At 47.8% G+C, this 13,302-nt stretch overlaps 5 protein-coding genes across 5 annotated transcripts; all 5 read right to left on the reverse strand.

Moving 5' to 3' along the window:
• Positions 1–676: 676 nt before the first annotated feature.
• N7506_009641 (uncharacterized protein) lies at positions 677–1,139 on the reverse strand (the record flags this gene model as incomplete). Its single annotated transcript, XM_056958934.1, has 2 exons — positions 677–888; positions 941–1,139. 2 exons carry the CDS (start codon positions 1,137–1,139, stop codon positions 677–679), a joined length of 411 nt encoding a protein of 136 aa, XP_056808324.1.
• A 2,694-nt stretch (positions 1,140–3,833) lies between these two features.
• Positions 3,834–4,907, reverse strand: N7506_009642 (uncharacterized protein; the record flags this gene model as incomplete). The annotated part of the gene is made up of 1 exon (XM_056958935.1): positions 3,834–4,907. One exon carries the CDS (start codon positions 4,905–4,907, stop codon positions 3,834–3,836), a length of 1,074 nt encoding a protein of 357 aa, XP_056808325.1.
• Positions 4,908–7,081: 2,174 nt separating this feature from the next.
• Positions 7,082–7,495, reverse strand: N7506_009643 (uncharacterized protein; the record flags this gene model as incomplete). Its single annotated transcript, XM_056958936.1, has 2 exons — positions 7,082–7,327; positions 7,382–7,495. The coding sequence occupies 2 exons, from the start codon at positions 7,493–7,495 to the stop codon at positions 7,082–7,084; spliced, it is 360 nt and encodes a 119-aa protein (XP_056808326.1).
• Positions 7,496–8,515: 1,020 nt separating this feature from the next.
• On the reverse strand, positions 8,516–9,309 carry N7506_009644 (uncharacterized protein; the record flags this gene model as incomplete). The annotated part of the gene is made up of 4 exons (XM_056958937.1): positions 8,516–8,590; positions 8,652–8,786; positions 8,840–9,074; positions 9,137–9,309. The coding sequence occupies 4 exons, from the start codon at positions 9,307–9,309 to the stop codon at positions 8,516–8,518; spliced, it is 618 nt and encodes a 205-aa protein (XP_056808327.1).
• Positions 9,310–10,895: 1,586 nt separating this feature from the next.
• N7506_009645 (LysM peptidoglycan-binding domain-containing protein) lies at positions 10,896–13,010 on the reverse strand (the record flags this gene model as incomplete). The annotated part of the gene is made up of 3 exons (XM_056958938.1): positions 10,896–11,712; positions 11,769–12,350; positions 12,403–13,010. 3 exons carry the CDS (start codon positions 13,008–13,010, stop codon positions 10,896–10,898), a joined length of 2,007 nt encoding a protein of 668 aa, XP_056808328.1.
• Positions 13,011–13,302: the final 292 nt, after the last annotated feature.

Here is a 13,302-nt window from a genome sequence, read left to right on the forward strand (position 1 = left end):
TCCAGACTTGAAGCTTGACTACTCCTTGTGGGCATGATGGTAACTTGTCATAACATCCTAGATTGTCAGAATTTTGTACATAGCTGCTGTTATTGAATCGACAAGCATGGTTTCTTAAATTAACCAACACGCGCGGCTAGAAGCCTATCAAACAAACCGATGGGAAGTGACTAGACCTCCTAGGCTGCGTAGCTCTCTCTCTCTCTCTCTCTCTCTGTCTCTTCTTTTCCTTCTTTCTTTTCCTTATAAATAGGTCAAATTGTCTATCCGGACAGATAAACCAACTGATAAAGCCCCGTCTAAATGTGTGGATATGAGAAAGGTGGCCACAGGATTTACGTATGCCAAATTTCACTGTCTTTAATTAAAGCCGGTATTAAAGTAGGAAGGCGTAGTTTTGGAAGGGTGTCTCGACCATGTGGGAGTTACGTGACTACTTGAGCACATTGCACTGTTATAGAGCTATAGTTGATTGAGCGCGGTCAAAACCGAGGCAGATGCCCAGTCTAGGCTTCAATGAGGCGTAGTTACATATAGTGCTCATGATAATTCCCCGGAAAGATCAGCGATAATGCTTCCACTCAGATGTTGCAAGTCTATGAAAGTTGTGAATTCCTTCTATCAAGTCAGCACATAGCTCCAGCAAAAGTTATTAGACACTAGTCGTGGCACTTACTTAGACTTGAGTGAGGACAATGGGGGAGCAATCATCACCAGGAGTTTGACCATCCTTGCGGACAGCGCCAAGCTTGATAGTCTGGAAGAGCTCATCCAAAGGACAGGCGTAGAAGCTGCCGTGGGACCAGGTGAGCTTGCCACCCTCGATGGAGAAGCCCGAGTCGCCGCTCTGGGAACCATAGAGAACGTCGCCGTTGCTGCCGACGTAAACTGAAGTGTATAAGTATTTTTTTAGTGAAAGGAAGAAGCTCATGTTACTCACTTTTCTTTCCATCGGAGGTCTTCAAGAAGCCGTCACTGACGGTGAAGTCGCTACCCTTGTTTTGGAACTCGACAGCACCGCCGGAAGCCAGAATTTGCTTGCCGTTCAGGTGCATGTAGCCATCACCGCTGACAGAGAACTTGGTAGCGGTGGAAGTGGCGGCGAGAGCCAGAGCGATAGCGGAGAAGCTTGCCTTCATTTTGACGGTTTGGTGGTTTGGTTGAAAAGATGATCTTTTAGAAGAGAGTTGTAAAGAGGAGTCGATACTGATGATAGAAGAGTTATTCAGACCAGGAATACAAGGGTTCTTATAGAAAATAGTAGCTATCATGGTACTCACGAGGAAGAAGATGAAGCATTTAGGTGGTTTCCAAAAAGAGTAACACGCCCGTGAAGAGTACCTTGATAATCTTCAACATGCAGTTCCAAACCACAATTTAATATATTGACTTGTTGACTCCATATTAGCGCCTGTCAACAAAGACGACCTCACTGATTGTGCTTGAGTAATATATCAAAGGTACCTTGAAGGCGCTGTGTAGAGTAATGCGGGTATTGAATAATAGTGATTGGACCTGGACAAACATGTATTCCGTCGTACGGTATGTCTTCTATGCAATTGGTCTAAATCTGTCCAAGAGGGACTCAGAAGTGATGCGAAACTTGGATGTTGGGCGGTTTACATGAATTGTTGTGATGTGAGACCGGCGCAGGTTAGAGATGAAGCTACGGCGTTGGAATTGATACCTCCAATATCCAGGTGTAATGTTTAGCTAGTTATATATCGACCTGATGTTCTCTATCTACGTTCAGCCTCATATGCTTCTGAATCTAGCAACCAGTTCTCCTTTGAACTACAACAGCAGGACCTGGTTCGTTCTTCCGAGGTGCAGAATATCGACTTGTCAAAAGAGAGCGTTGTTAGAAAGAAGATTCTCTCGCCAAAGGATCTAGTTTCCCCAAATAAAGAACGAAAAAGGATAGCGTGACTTGCACACCCCATAAACCAAACCGCGAACGATATGAGTAGCTGTAGTGCACCTGTCAGGTTCAAAGCCCCGTTCACGCGTTGAGATAAGTGTGATTTATACCCAGCTTTGGGTGATTTGTAAAAAAAATATTCAATCAAGCCTCCACAGTTTGTCTTACAGTAGCTGGTTCGCTTCGCCTGCTCGACGGTACATTTTTAATCGAGGTCTTAATGTGGATACTTAGTTGGAGATAGGATATGTTCCAATCTAGAAACTCCGTCAGACCCACCCACTAGGACGCAAGTCTGTGGCTGTCACGATCAGGGTCTCGGGATGCATTCCAAGGCCGCTCTTACCGCTACACCAAGAGCAAAAGACCAGGGTTCCAAGTTACCACCCAAGAACTTCCCGAGCGAGCTCGTGATAATCAGTGACATGATTTATCTCAGTGGCAATCTCTACCTGTAGTTGACACGGTAATATCCTGCAAATTCCGGGTAGCCTGGAGTATGGGAATGGCAAGAGGAACTGAAAGTGCCCATCGGCTTTCCTTTGGGTAGACCACGGTATGGACTTTGTGAAAAGATTCGCGACCCACAAAATATGGGTCTCGACATACCTTGGTCATCACCTCAGGGAGGAAACCAGAGAGATATTTGCTAGCGCTAACCCGATGTGGTTTAAATAGGGTCCATTGTCTTACGGAGTATCCACTGTCGACAGCCCTGAATTACTGTCGTCAGGACCCCGGGGGCCAATAATTGATTTGGTGATGACAGGTCGGACTTTACGTTCGGCCTTAGGCGGTTTACTCCGACTTTCCTGTAATTCCCATGCTACCTGAACTCACCATACTACACCAAAAGCAGAAAAAGATGTAAAACGCTTCTTGGCTTTTGATAAACTAACCAACGCACACCGATAAAATGATAAAATGCCTGGTAGCCTTCAGGTTACTGCCCATGTACAATTAGAAGAGTGTTAGCTATCAGATGATACTCATTCAATGTAGATGAACACAGTTCATGAGAAATGTTAGCCCTTTTCGGGAGAAGGGGGCCGGGGAGAAAGGCATGTGGGTCCACCACAAGGAAGAATTGATTGGATTGAATAGAGCAAATCCATGCATGAAGAACCTCTTAAGAGATTATCCCTACGAAAAATATATTAATTGCTTCGTTTCGCTCCGCAATCATCTTCCAAGGTTGTTATATGGTACTCAATGATCAAATGGGCGATCACTAGTACGCTCCCAATTCGCCAAGCTGGCAATTGGCATTCCGGACATGACAAAGGCCATGGAATATATCAGAAGTCATAACGTAAGAATACTCAAAGAAGCCGATGTGGTTCAGGGTTCAGAGAGGCGGTGGCTGGGCTTTTGTGTTGCGATTATCCCGACAAGGGATGTGACAAGCCTTTTATCGAGCGAAGCTCAGGAGAAGTATGGAGCATCAATTGTATGTATTTTGGGAGACCTGAGGAAAGGAGAGAGAGAGAGAGAGAGAAAAGAGATCTAGATCTATCTACACCAGCGGGGACCCTGCAAACTAGGCAAACACCCGCGCCAACACCTTTGTGGGAAGCAGCCGTGGCTGTCCCTTTTGTGGAGGACCCAAATGGATACCTCATTGAAAGTATCCCATATTGAGCTACATTCTGGGTTACCAGCAGCAGTGCCATAAAGGATTTCTGCACCGAACATAGGAAAAGTGGTCATGCAAAATGAGTGCATACCTCTACGTGAAATGTGAATGACATTACGTCCATTGCAATGACGCTTGGATACTACTATACTTTCATATTTCATGGCACATTGTTTTGTCCTCGCCAGTCAGCTATCAGACCAGTGTTCCAAGTCACAACTGCTCTGGAACTACATGATACTAATTCGGAAGCATGGCCTTGGCTCAAAGCGCATTTCATTGAGTCACTGCAGAACTCTGCTCTTCCTGCTCCATAGAACTAAAGACTTCAGCGACGCGGTGGAAAGACTCCTTCGGTGCCCATGGAGGCATACCTTTAGATCTTGAGTCCTTCTCAGGAAAGGTTTTTACCAGCGAGAAAGACATCATATCCATATCCCTCGCCCCTTTTCCTGCCGGCATGCAAGGGAACGAAAACACGTATATGAAGGCCGCATCAACCCCTGCATTGTTGAGGAGATCAAGCTGCGTCCCGACATAATGAGCCTGTTCCTTCTCGCTCCGAGTGGGGACAATATCGTTCTCGAAGATGCCAGTGCCGTCTGGGGCCGTGCCTTTCAAGAGTACGAAGCCGCCGTCTCCGCGCTCTGCTGCTCCCTCATAAGCGCAGCAGCCGAGTTCTAAAACAGCTAGAGGTTTTCCAATCCTGTGCCGATCGAGACACGAGACATAATTCTCCGCAGTCTCTCCTCGGCGATAATAGTCTATGCCGACGATGTCAAAAATATCCCAGTCAACGACTTCCCAGGAGCCAGCCGAATATGTGATCTGCCCCCCGAACTGGGAACGAATCACCGCAACGAAAGACCGCAACGCCTTATTCAACTCAACAGAATTGTCACGTAGGGCTTGAGAAATATCCTCAATCATATGGCCGCTGGGAAACTGCGGACCGAGAAACATTACACGGTCGTTGAAAGAATCCCCGGGGAAAACGCCTTTGCCGAAGATGGTGTATTCGCAGCCGGCGATAAAGACCAAATCAATGCCTTCAATGCGTAATGTTTCTGCAGATTTTGCCGCCTCTTTGAAGTATTCGCGGGTCTCCTCGATGGTCGCATTCATCTTCCACGGATTGAAAAACACCTTAAGTCCCACCGAGTACGCTGACCGTGCGGCAATCTCCAGCCGAGTAGTTTCTTCCCCTTCAATCCGGACGGCATTGGCATGCAACTCGTCGGCGATTGTTCTCATGTCGTATTTGACTAGGGCAGGATCGAATGGCTCGACGGAGAATCCAGTGCCATTGAAATTGAGGCCGACATCGTAGACAACGCCGCGATACTTCATGGTGGAGTATTCGTTGGGAAGGACTGATAAGCGCAAATGTCTGCCAGCTCACAAGATGTTCAAAAATGACAATCGCGTCCAAACGAGCATGAGGAAAGAAACAAGAGACACGGAATGATCAGGTATATAAGGCCCTCGAGGGCGTCTCCACTGTTCGGATTGCGCGTTCTTGGCGCCCCGAGTTCCGTCCACGGCTCGACTCACATTTTCAGAACGCAAAGTACATAGCTCGGCCCACCCCTGCTGATCTCAGCCCATCATTTGTCAAGAATCAAATTACTCTCAGTGTGCCTAGGCTTTCGCTCCCGAGGTGAAGTCCTGAAGTCCTGGAGCGGGCCCACCGAAAACGAAAACTCAGGTAACTATACGGAGTCCCTTGAAAGCTAATCTTGGAAGTGTCAGAAAGCAACCAAGAAGCAATAGAATGGATCTCGGGAGAACATACCCCCCTCCCTCCTCTGCCCGTCCCATCACACCCGAGCATTAGGTAATAACCTTGGAATCAGTTGAGGCGTTCTCTAAATCCCGACCTCGGGAACGAAACACATAGAATATATAACTCCAGCTGTTGAGGATCTGATACTCCATGCGCTGTCAGGAGCAGGCATGGGGCACATTCCAGACCCTATTCCACTGCGCCAGGGCAACCTTGGAAAAGACCAAGGATTCCAAGACTGGCAACTTGGAATTGCGCTCCCTTATATAGGACCAGGTTCGTCATATGCGCCACGGCTCCAACCTTGGAAGGATTAATGCAGCCACTTTGTGATAGGGCATTTGGCATATGCGCCCAGGAAGAAACTTCCAAGCTTGGCCATTGAAGCTTTTCAATCAATGAACCCAATTAATGAACTCTTACGGATTCAATATTTGACAACCAATCGACCACCTGTTTGAGCCCTGTTGCAATATTGTCATAAAGCATAAGAGCGCGCGTAATATGTCACACTGGCAGCGTGGCCGAGCGGTTAAGGCGTAGCACTGTACGTTGCTCTTTAAGCTAGCTCCACTTTCCGACACTAACTTTCCATCCAGCGAATTTCGGAAAATCAAATTCCTCGATATGCTATTCATTCGTGAGCGTGTGTTCGAATCACACCGCTGTCGTTTCTTTTTGTTTTAGAAAAAAAATTGCTTCTTCTCTATTCTGGTCATGAAGACCCTCATTCAGATTTGACTTTCACCTGGCAGCGTGGCCGAGCGGTTAAGGCGTAGCACTGTATGTTTCTCTTCGTGCCAGCTCCACTTTCCGACACTAACTTTCAATCCAGCGAATTTCGGAAAATCAAATTCCTCGATATGCTATTCATTCGTGAGCGTGTGTTCGAATCACACCGCTGTCGTCTAAATATTTTTTTTGCTCTTTTTATCTTCCATCTTGTTTTGTGGTCAAAATCCTCAGCGGCTCGATATCACTTTACATTTTTTACCCTTCGAGAAGATTGCGTGCAATTTTCCGCCAAAATTCCAGAAATCAGTTTCTTGAGTGAACAAAGCTATGAGGGTTCGAATTGCTCGACCTGACCCATCCTATGCCATTCATCCAGTGAGAAAGCTTTGCGCAAGAAAAGATACGAATCTACCTAGTCTAATATGCAGCGATCAAATTTGCGAAAATTATGAGTAGGCTTATCTTCACGAGTCCGGAATGGAAAATATTGAGATCTAGGCTTGTTTGGCGGTGGCGAATCTGGGCACTCTTTAGGGCACTGGGCCTTCTTGGGGCTTTTGGAGGCAGAAGAGACAGCATTCGTCATGGTACAGCGTCTACTTTCAATCATGGGATCAAGCCTACTTGTGTGATTCCATTTACAATCTGCGGTCTACTCTACACGCAGGAACTTGTAAAATTCCGTCAAGACCTGCAGGGTAGCCTCTTCTGATTCAAAAGCCGGCAGTGCTGCCTATAATGTTCAAATATACATCAAAGCATAAAACACAAAGCATGAAAAGGAGCGTGTCAGGCCGCCAGGAGGTATCTTTCCCTTGTCTGGCCCTGGTGTGGGGGTCTGGAAGGCACGATCTGATGAGGCATTAGCTATCAGTCTCTTAACTGTATCGAAGCAGAGAGAATAGACCTACCATCCGATCGAGTAGGGGAGTTGACGGCCCCCCAGCACCTGCTGCGTCTATTGGAGTTGTTCAATCTGGTTGAGCAATCACCGGAAGACAATTTAGTTGTTCGCACGAGGCTCGGATTGGATGCTGGGGGCAGCTTCGGGGAGGGACTCTGTTGGTGGGAGGACGAAGGGAGGAATGTGTTGGCCCTGGGAGCCCTTCAAACGAGAAAAGGAGCTCGCGAAAGATATCACCATGGTCTCTGGGGAAGAACCCGGGAGTAACTCCCTCCGCCGACGAGGGGTGTGGGCTACCGAGGGTGCAATGGCCGATGCGTCTGGTAGGTGGCTCGGGGGACCCAGCTGGAATCGTGTTAGTTTTTGTGATGCTTTATTCCACAACCATGCGTGACTTACCTGCCGGAGCAGGGGCTTCCTCGCCCCGGAAATGCCCAAGGTAGGCAAAGAGAGGGCGAAGATTAGGAGAAAGCCGCACCGGAGGAGGAGGATGGGGAGGAGGGGAAGAGACATGAGCAGAGCCGAAGCCCGACTGAGGGGCTTTTATAAGCCAGCACCTGATGCGATGATTGCAGACAATCGTTGTGTGTACCAACCAACGTACATGACTCCTTCCTTTTAGCCCACAATGGTGGATCTTCCCCTTTCATCACGAGCTAACTTGCGACCTGGTGGTTCACGAGACGACAATCTGCAGAAACCAGGACATAGCTTCGAACAAGAATCAGATCTCATGTCCTCACAGTATATTCTTGTTAGACCCACCGAAGCATCCTTGGAGTGATTAACGCACCCAATGTTGGGTCAATTTGACATGGGGTAGGCACTTCGAAAGCTTCCAAGTAGGCTTGAAACTCAGTCCAGCTCTTGGTTTTTCCTCTGACTCGTTTTTTGCGTTGAACATTGACGGGAAGCTTTGAAGTCTTTCCTTCTCGACCAGAGAGCCCGTATACATGAAAATTGCTATTGCAATATCTCAGATGCCGATTCGAGTCCGGAACTGGAGCCCGATAAATTGTTTTGGCCAGCCAAGCCGTTGGGGATTTTTGTCAACAGCCCAGATTATCTGCAAGCTGTTCTCATTCCGTGCTCGAGCGAGACAAATATGGCTTCACAGAAATGATTCAGAGGACGAGAAGATCTGGAAGCCTCAGAGGAATTCTGAATGGCGGAAGGGTTTGAAGCCTCGGAGACCTAAAGGTTTTTGTCTTGCGGTATATAAAGGTTGCGTCGTTGTAATGATCCAACACAGCTATAACATAGTCATAAGTGATAAAAAAGATGTGGGATACAACAGATGGCGTGGAGAGTTGAATCTGTCGCAGCCTTGATTGTATACGTTCCTTCCTCTCTAGTGTTTACACCACTCCAAGGGCAAATGCATCCAACACCCTTCAGGGTCCGGGTATAACACAACAGTCCCCTCAAAACAAGAAGTGTATTGTGAATTTAAATAAACTAGGCGGACAATACATAGCTTGAAAAAGCAGGGAAAGGGGATTGACTCATGTTTGGTGTCGATCATATCCTATCTCAAAGAATGTTGAGGGTAGCAAACTCTGTAGTCACTGGATGTGAGAGGAAATGAGCAAGAGAAGGGAAACTCTTCTGACTGAGAGGTAGACCGCATGCATGTTCCATCAACCGCCTTGCTCAGTTCGTAACGTACGAGTAGTTTCATAGCCATCGAATCACTGCCCGTGACTCTCCAGAGTGGCGAGTATTGCAAGGCTAGGTCTCTTCCGTCGAATGTGGCCTGGGTAATTCTCGTTACCTGGCCTCCAAAAAAAGTAAAAAGCAGGATCTAACAAAGTATTAGAATCGTTGTAGATACAAGGCAGAGTGTAAACCACTCACTGGATGGACTTTGGATCTGCGGAATGATTTGTGATTTTTGTGGTTTAATCGGATCAGAATCATAATCACAATAGCTATCAGCTCATCCTTTGTCAGACCTTTGTTCACATCGTTCATGTAGGCATAAGAGTGACATATCATGGTTGAGTGAGGTTGACCGATGTATCGGTGGATGATCCCTTCCCCCCAAGGGTAACCCCCGTTTAGAGTTGGGTCATTCTCTTTATGTCTCGGCCTGGCAGCCATTTATCTGCATTAATATCAACGAAGAAAGAAAATCAAGCGGCATAAACCTACCTCCATATCTCTTTACCATTGTCCTCCTCCATGTTGTCCACAATACTCCTGAACTCGTATTCAACATTTGTGACATTGAGAAATGGATCAAAAGCGTCATCAAAATCGCCTTGTTCATCGATGTCTAGCTGCTGATATTCAGGAATGTAGCAGGAATCTGTAACACCTTCCATTTTTTCAAGTATTGTATTGAAAGGGTGGGAGGGATCGTGGTCTATGATATCCCAAATGGAGGGACAATGCAAAGGACTCCGAGGTTCTTCTTCCGCTTCGGCAGAAAGTCAGTTCTCAGCTAGATTGTCTGGATGTGGTCGGAAGAAGCAGGGATTGAAATCGAGCATCGTTTTCGGATGTAAGAGAGACCTCCAAAGCTTTTACATCGAGCTGTTCAAGGACGTCAGGGGAGAGAAATAAAGGCTTGAAGTTTTTGAGTTCCTGCAGCAGAGCCTTGAGATAGGGGGACATATTGACGAAAGGTAAAGAGGCGTGAGGTGAAGTTGAAGGATGAAGGTCGCAACGTTGGAAGATCGGGCGGTACCCCGAGAGCGAGAAGGGAAGAACGTGTAAAGTCGACGTCAGCCCCGAGGTCACAAAAGAAAGAGCATTTGATGGGAGATCCACCCAGCTCTACAAGAGCCATTAGCTTATACCAGCAAGGAGGCTGCCGGTTATATACGCCGCTTGCAACTGGCCAAACCCGAGTACGAGGGAAAGCCGGGTCAATTTCAAGACCGAACTCAGCGCATTTCGGGCATCACTTCTCAGTTATTCCCGATACGCTACTTTTTCTCTCCTTTTCCTTTAAAAACTTCGAACATTTGCGCAAGTAAAAAGCTCTCTTCTCCAACGCTCTCTTCGATCCCCACAAAGCCCCCCACATATACCCCCGAAGTGTTACGCACAGTCACTGAGGAATCACCCTGTGGTCGCTTATTTCACAACGACATGATACAATCTGCTCAGTGTCATTTATTATGCTCCTTGCAGTGATGATCAGCTCTGCAGATACCAATGATTCCTGCCATTTCCCATCTCTCAATTCCAGCCCAGGTATCAAAGAGGGCCTTCAACTTTTGGATTACCTCGCAAGCTATCAGAATAATGCCCGGGCCTTAAAAGAGACCTTGCAAGAATGTCTACCATCATTCATGTAAGATATAGGCTCTGCTGAAGCAAGCAGCCAGACATTAACCACATGCTGTTTCGAACGATGTTAGTCTTGCAACCCTCTTTCTCCCCGTTCCCGAGCAAAGCTCATATATAACAGGTTGAGCCATTCCAGTAGGACGATATCTTGTGGACGTAAAAAAACTAGACAAAAATAAAAACATTCATGGATAGGACAGTGAGGATTCGCTGGTGGTCATCCACCCAACTACTGACTCACCGGCGTGTCACTTACAGTAGAGTTTTAAAAGTATTTGACCCTAGATACTTCAACCCAAGACCAACCTTCCAAAACTGCCAAAGACCCCGTATAGTATGACATCCAGAAAACATTGGAAAAGACAGCAAAAAAGACAGCAAAAAAGACAAAAGCTCCCAGGATTCCACCCTTAGAATATTGTTGCATCACAAGGTCAGGCTAAAAAGGGGAATCCAAAGTATCAGGATTAAGTACTTATGAAACTCCACTGGAAGCGCAGTCAATCGTTCGGATTAACCTCACTTGTTTAATATCAGGAGCCCTCCCAGACCCCCCTAATTTGGAATGTATGTGGTCTCAACTGCGTTCCGCCAACCAAAGACATAGCTCCGCCTATTTACTCACACCAGTACAGTAGTAGGTGTCTCTCTGGAACATAGTTCCGCACTTCTTGCCATCATCACCCAAAATCGTGTTCCACTCATACAACTGCTTCGGAGTAATGTCGTGATCCTTGGCGAAGTCAATGCAGTTATCACCATCCTTAGCCTTGGCGTAGTCGCTGCAGTTGTCGGGAATGCTGTTGGTCTGAGTAGGGGACGGGACGGCCCCGCTTGTTGTTGTGGGGTTGGTCGTACTGGTGGGCTCGGAACTAGTGCTTGTGTCTGCATCGGTGGTTGAAATCTGGGAGGTTGATGTGGCCGTGGGAGTTGGGCTAGGTTCCGACGAAGTAGTCGAAGTCGAAGTCGAAGTCGAAGTCGAAGTCAAAAGCGGCGTCGAAGGCATCGGCGTACTAGGCACAGCCCCCGAAGCCGACGAACTCGCTCCAGACCGGCCGTCCATACAATATCTATACTCCTTGCTGAAACTGCAACTGGTAGAATTCCCTTTGCGCTTCTCCAGAGACGGATTCCACTGGAGCAGATCTGCTTTCGAGATGTCCCAGAATGCCACAGCCACTTGGCAATCGCTGTAGTCCGCGTAATTGTATTGCAGATCGCGCCCGTCGACGAAGCTCTCGCATTTGCTCAATGTACCCGGGGCGATGGGGCGCTTGTCAGGGTTATTAATTGGCGTGTAAGTTGCGTCCGGGAGATCGCCCCAAGGGACTTTGGAGACAGAAGGCATGTAGCCTGGAGCACCGGGGTAATTATCCATATCTTCGACGGGTTTGACACAGTAACTGCGGCCAGCTATGAAGTTTGTGCAGCTGGGTATGTCAGGTTTGCTCTGACAGGAGGGGAGGGGACCTGATTCTGGGCTTACTTCTGGTTCAGGCCTGGGTTCAAGATGAGGAAATTATCACGGCTGATGGGGAATTTCTGCACGATTGTGTCACAGGTTTCATTGGTCTTGGGCGCGTAATACTCGCCGCAGTCCTTGGTGCTGTTGTTAGCGAGGTTTGTCGGCACAGGGACGGCCGATGATGCTGTGGGCGAGCCTGTGGCAGAAGGAGCAGAGGATGGAGCGTGGTATTTCTGCCCCGGCTCATCCATGCAGATTTCTGTGCCAACAGTGCGGTTGAAGTTATAGCAACCCCCGTCAATCCAGGGGTTGTAGGAGCGCAGCTGGACTCTCGTGATATTGTGTTCCTTCGCAACACTCTTACAGGTGTCGCCCTTTTGGACTGTGTACGTAGTGCAATAATTCTTGATACAAAGGTCCCCGGATTTAGGGAAGTTAGCGCAGTAGGCTTGGAGTTCGTTGTCCATGAGAAGTTGGTAGGTGGCAACGCTCTGTGACCTGGAGACCGACTGGCAGGTGTCTCCGTCCTGAATTGTGTACTTCTTGCCGCTGCATGTACTAGCCGTCGGACTGGCTGCCACTGATGAAGTGAGTGTGCTGGATCTACGGAGCATTAGTGTTTGTTTCAGTGGTTCGTCGATTTTATTCAACTTACAGATGAGAAACCATCGAGCTAGGAGACATCGTGGGCTTGGCGGTCACCGGGTACCCAGTGAACCCGCAAGAAGAGGTATAACTGGGGTACGCGCTCGAATACACATCAGGCCCGCTGCCGTAAGGATACCGGGCCTCGTTGCGAAGCTTGAGCAAAAGGCATTTGCTGCATTCATCTCCACCATTCTTGGTGATGTTACCCAGGACGATGTTGCAGTACTCGCCTTTGTTTTTCAAGCAGGTCTGTTGGAAGTTGAAGAGAAGAGTATCGGCGACCTCAGAGATGGGATACACTGTACCCAAATCGTTGGTGTATGTGGCGCCAGAGCATTCGGCAGTCACAGACTTTTTGTACTCCATCAACTCGTCGCGACAGTCGCTAGTGCAAATCTTGTCAAGACCATGCTGTGAGTAATAATTGTTGGAACTGAGACTGTGCACAGCCGAGATGCAGGATGTCAAATTGGTAGTGAGTGCATCTGCACATTTGTTATTGTAGTCATCGACATAATTGTCAGGAACGGGTTGAAAACAGGTAATGAGAGTAAATAGAGAGAGCAAAAGAGTGTACCGCGCAAGCGAATTAACGAAAGACATGGTCGGAAGCATGGACGGGATAGTTGGGGACTGGTCGAGGCATGTTCATGTATCAAGCATTATATGCACATGAATTGATGGGTGCCAATTGAACAAGCATTGGCCCCATCATTCTGCGGCGACTTGAAAATGCGATGGGCAGGTCAATGTCCGTTTGAGGTAAAATGCAGCGTCTTGTTAGGGTCTTTTTTCCACCTCGAGCTCCACATCCCGTGTCCCTCTCGTGTCCTCCCGGAATCTGAGTCGCTGAGTCTGTTGACATGTGCTTGGCCCCAGGGTCTCTTGCACATCAGTTCCCTTTAGG

This window comes from Penicillium brevicompactum (assembly GCF_028827555.1).
Source record: "Penicillium brevicompactum strain IBT 35665 chromosome Unknown utg000006l_segment0_segment0, whole genome shotgun sequence".
In the NCBI taxonomy this organism is placed as follows: Eukaryota; Fungi; Ascomycota; class Eurotiomycetes; order Eurotiales; family Aspergillaceae; genus Penicillium; species Penicillium brevicompactum.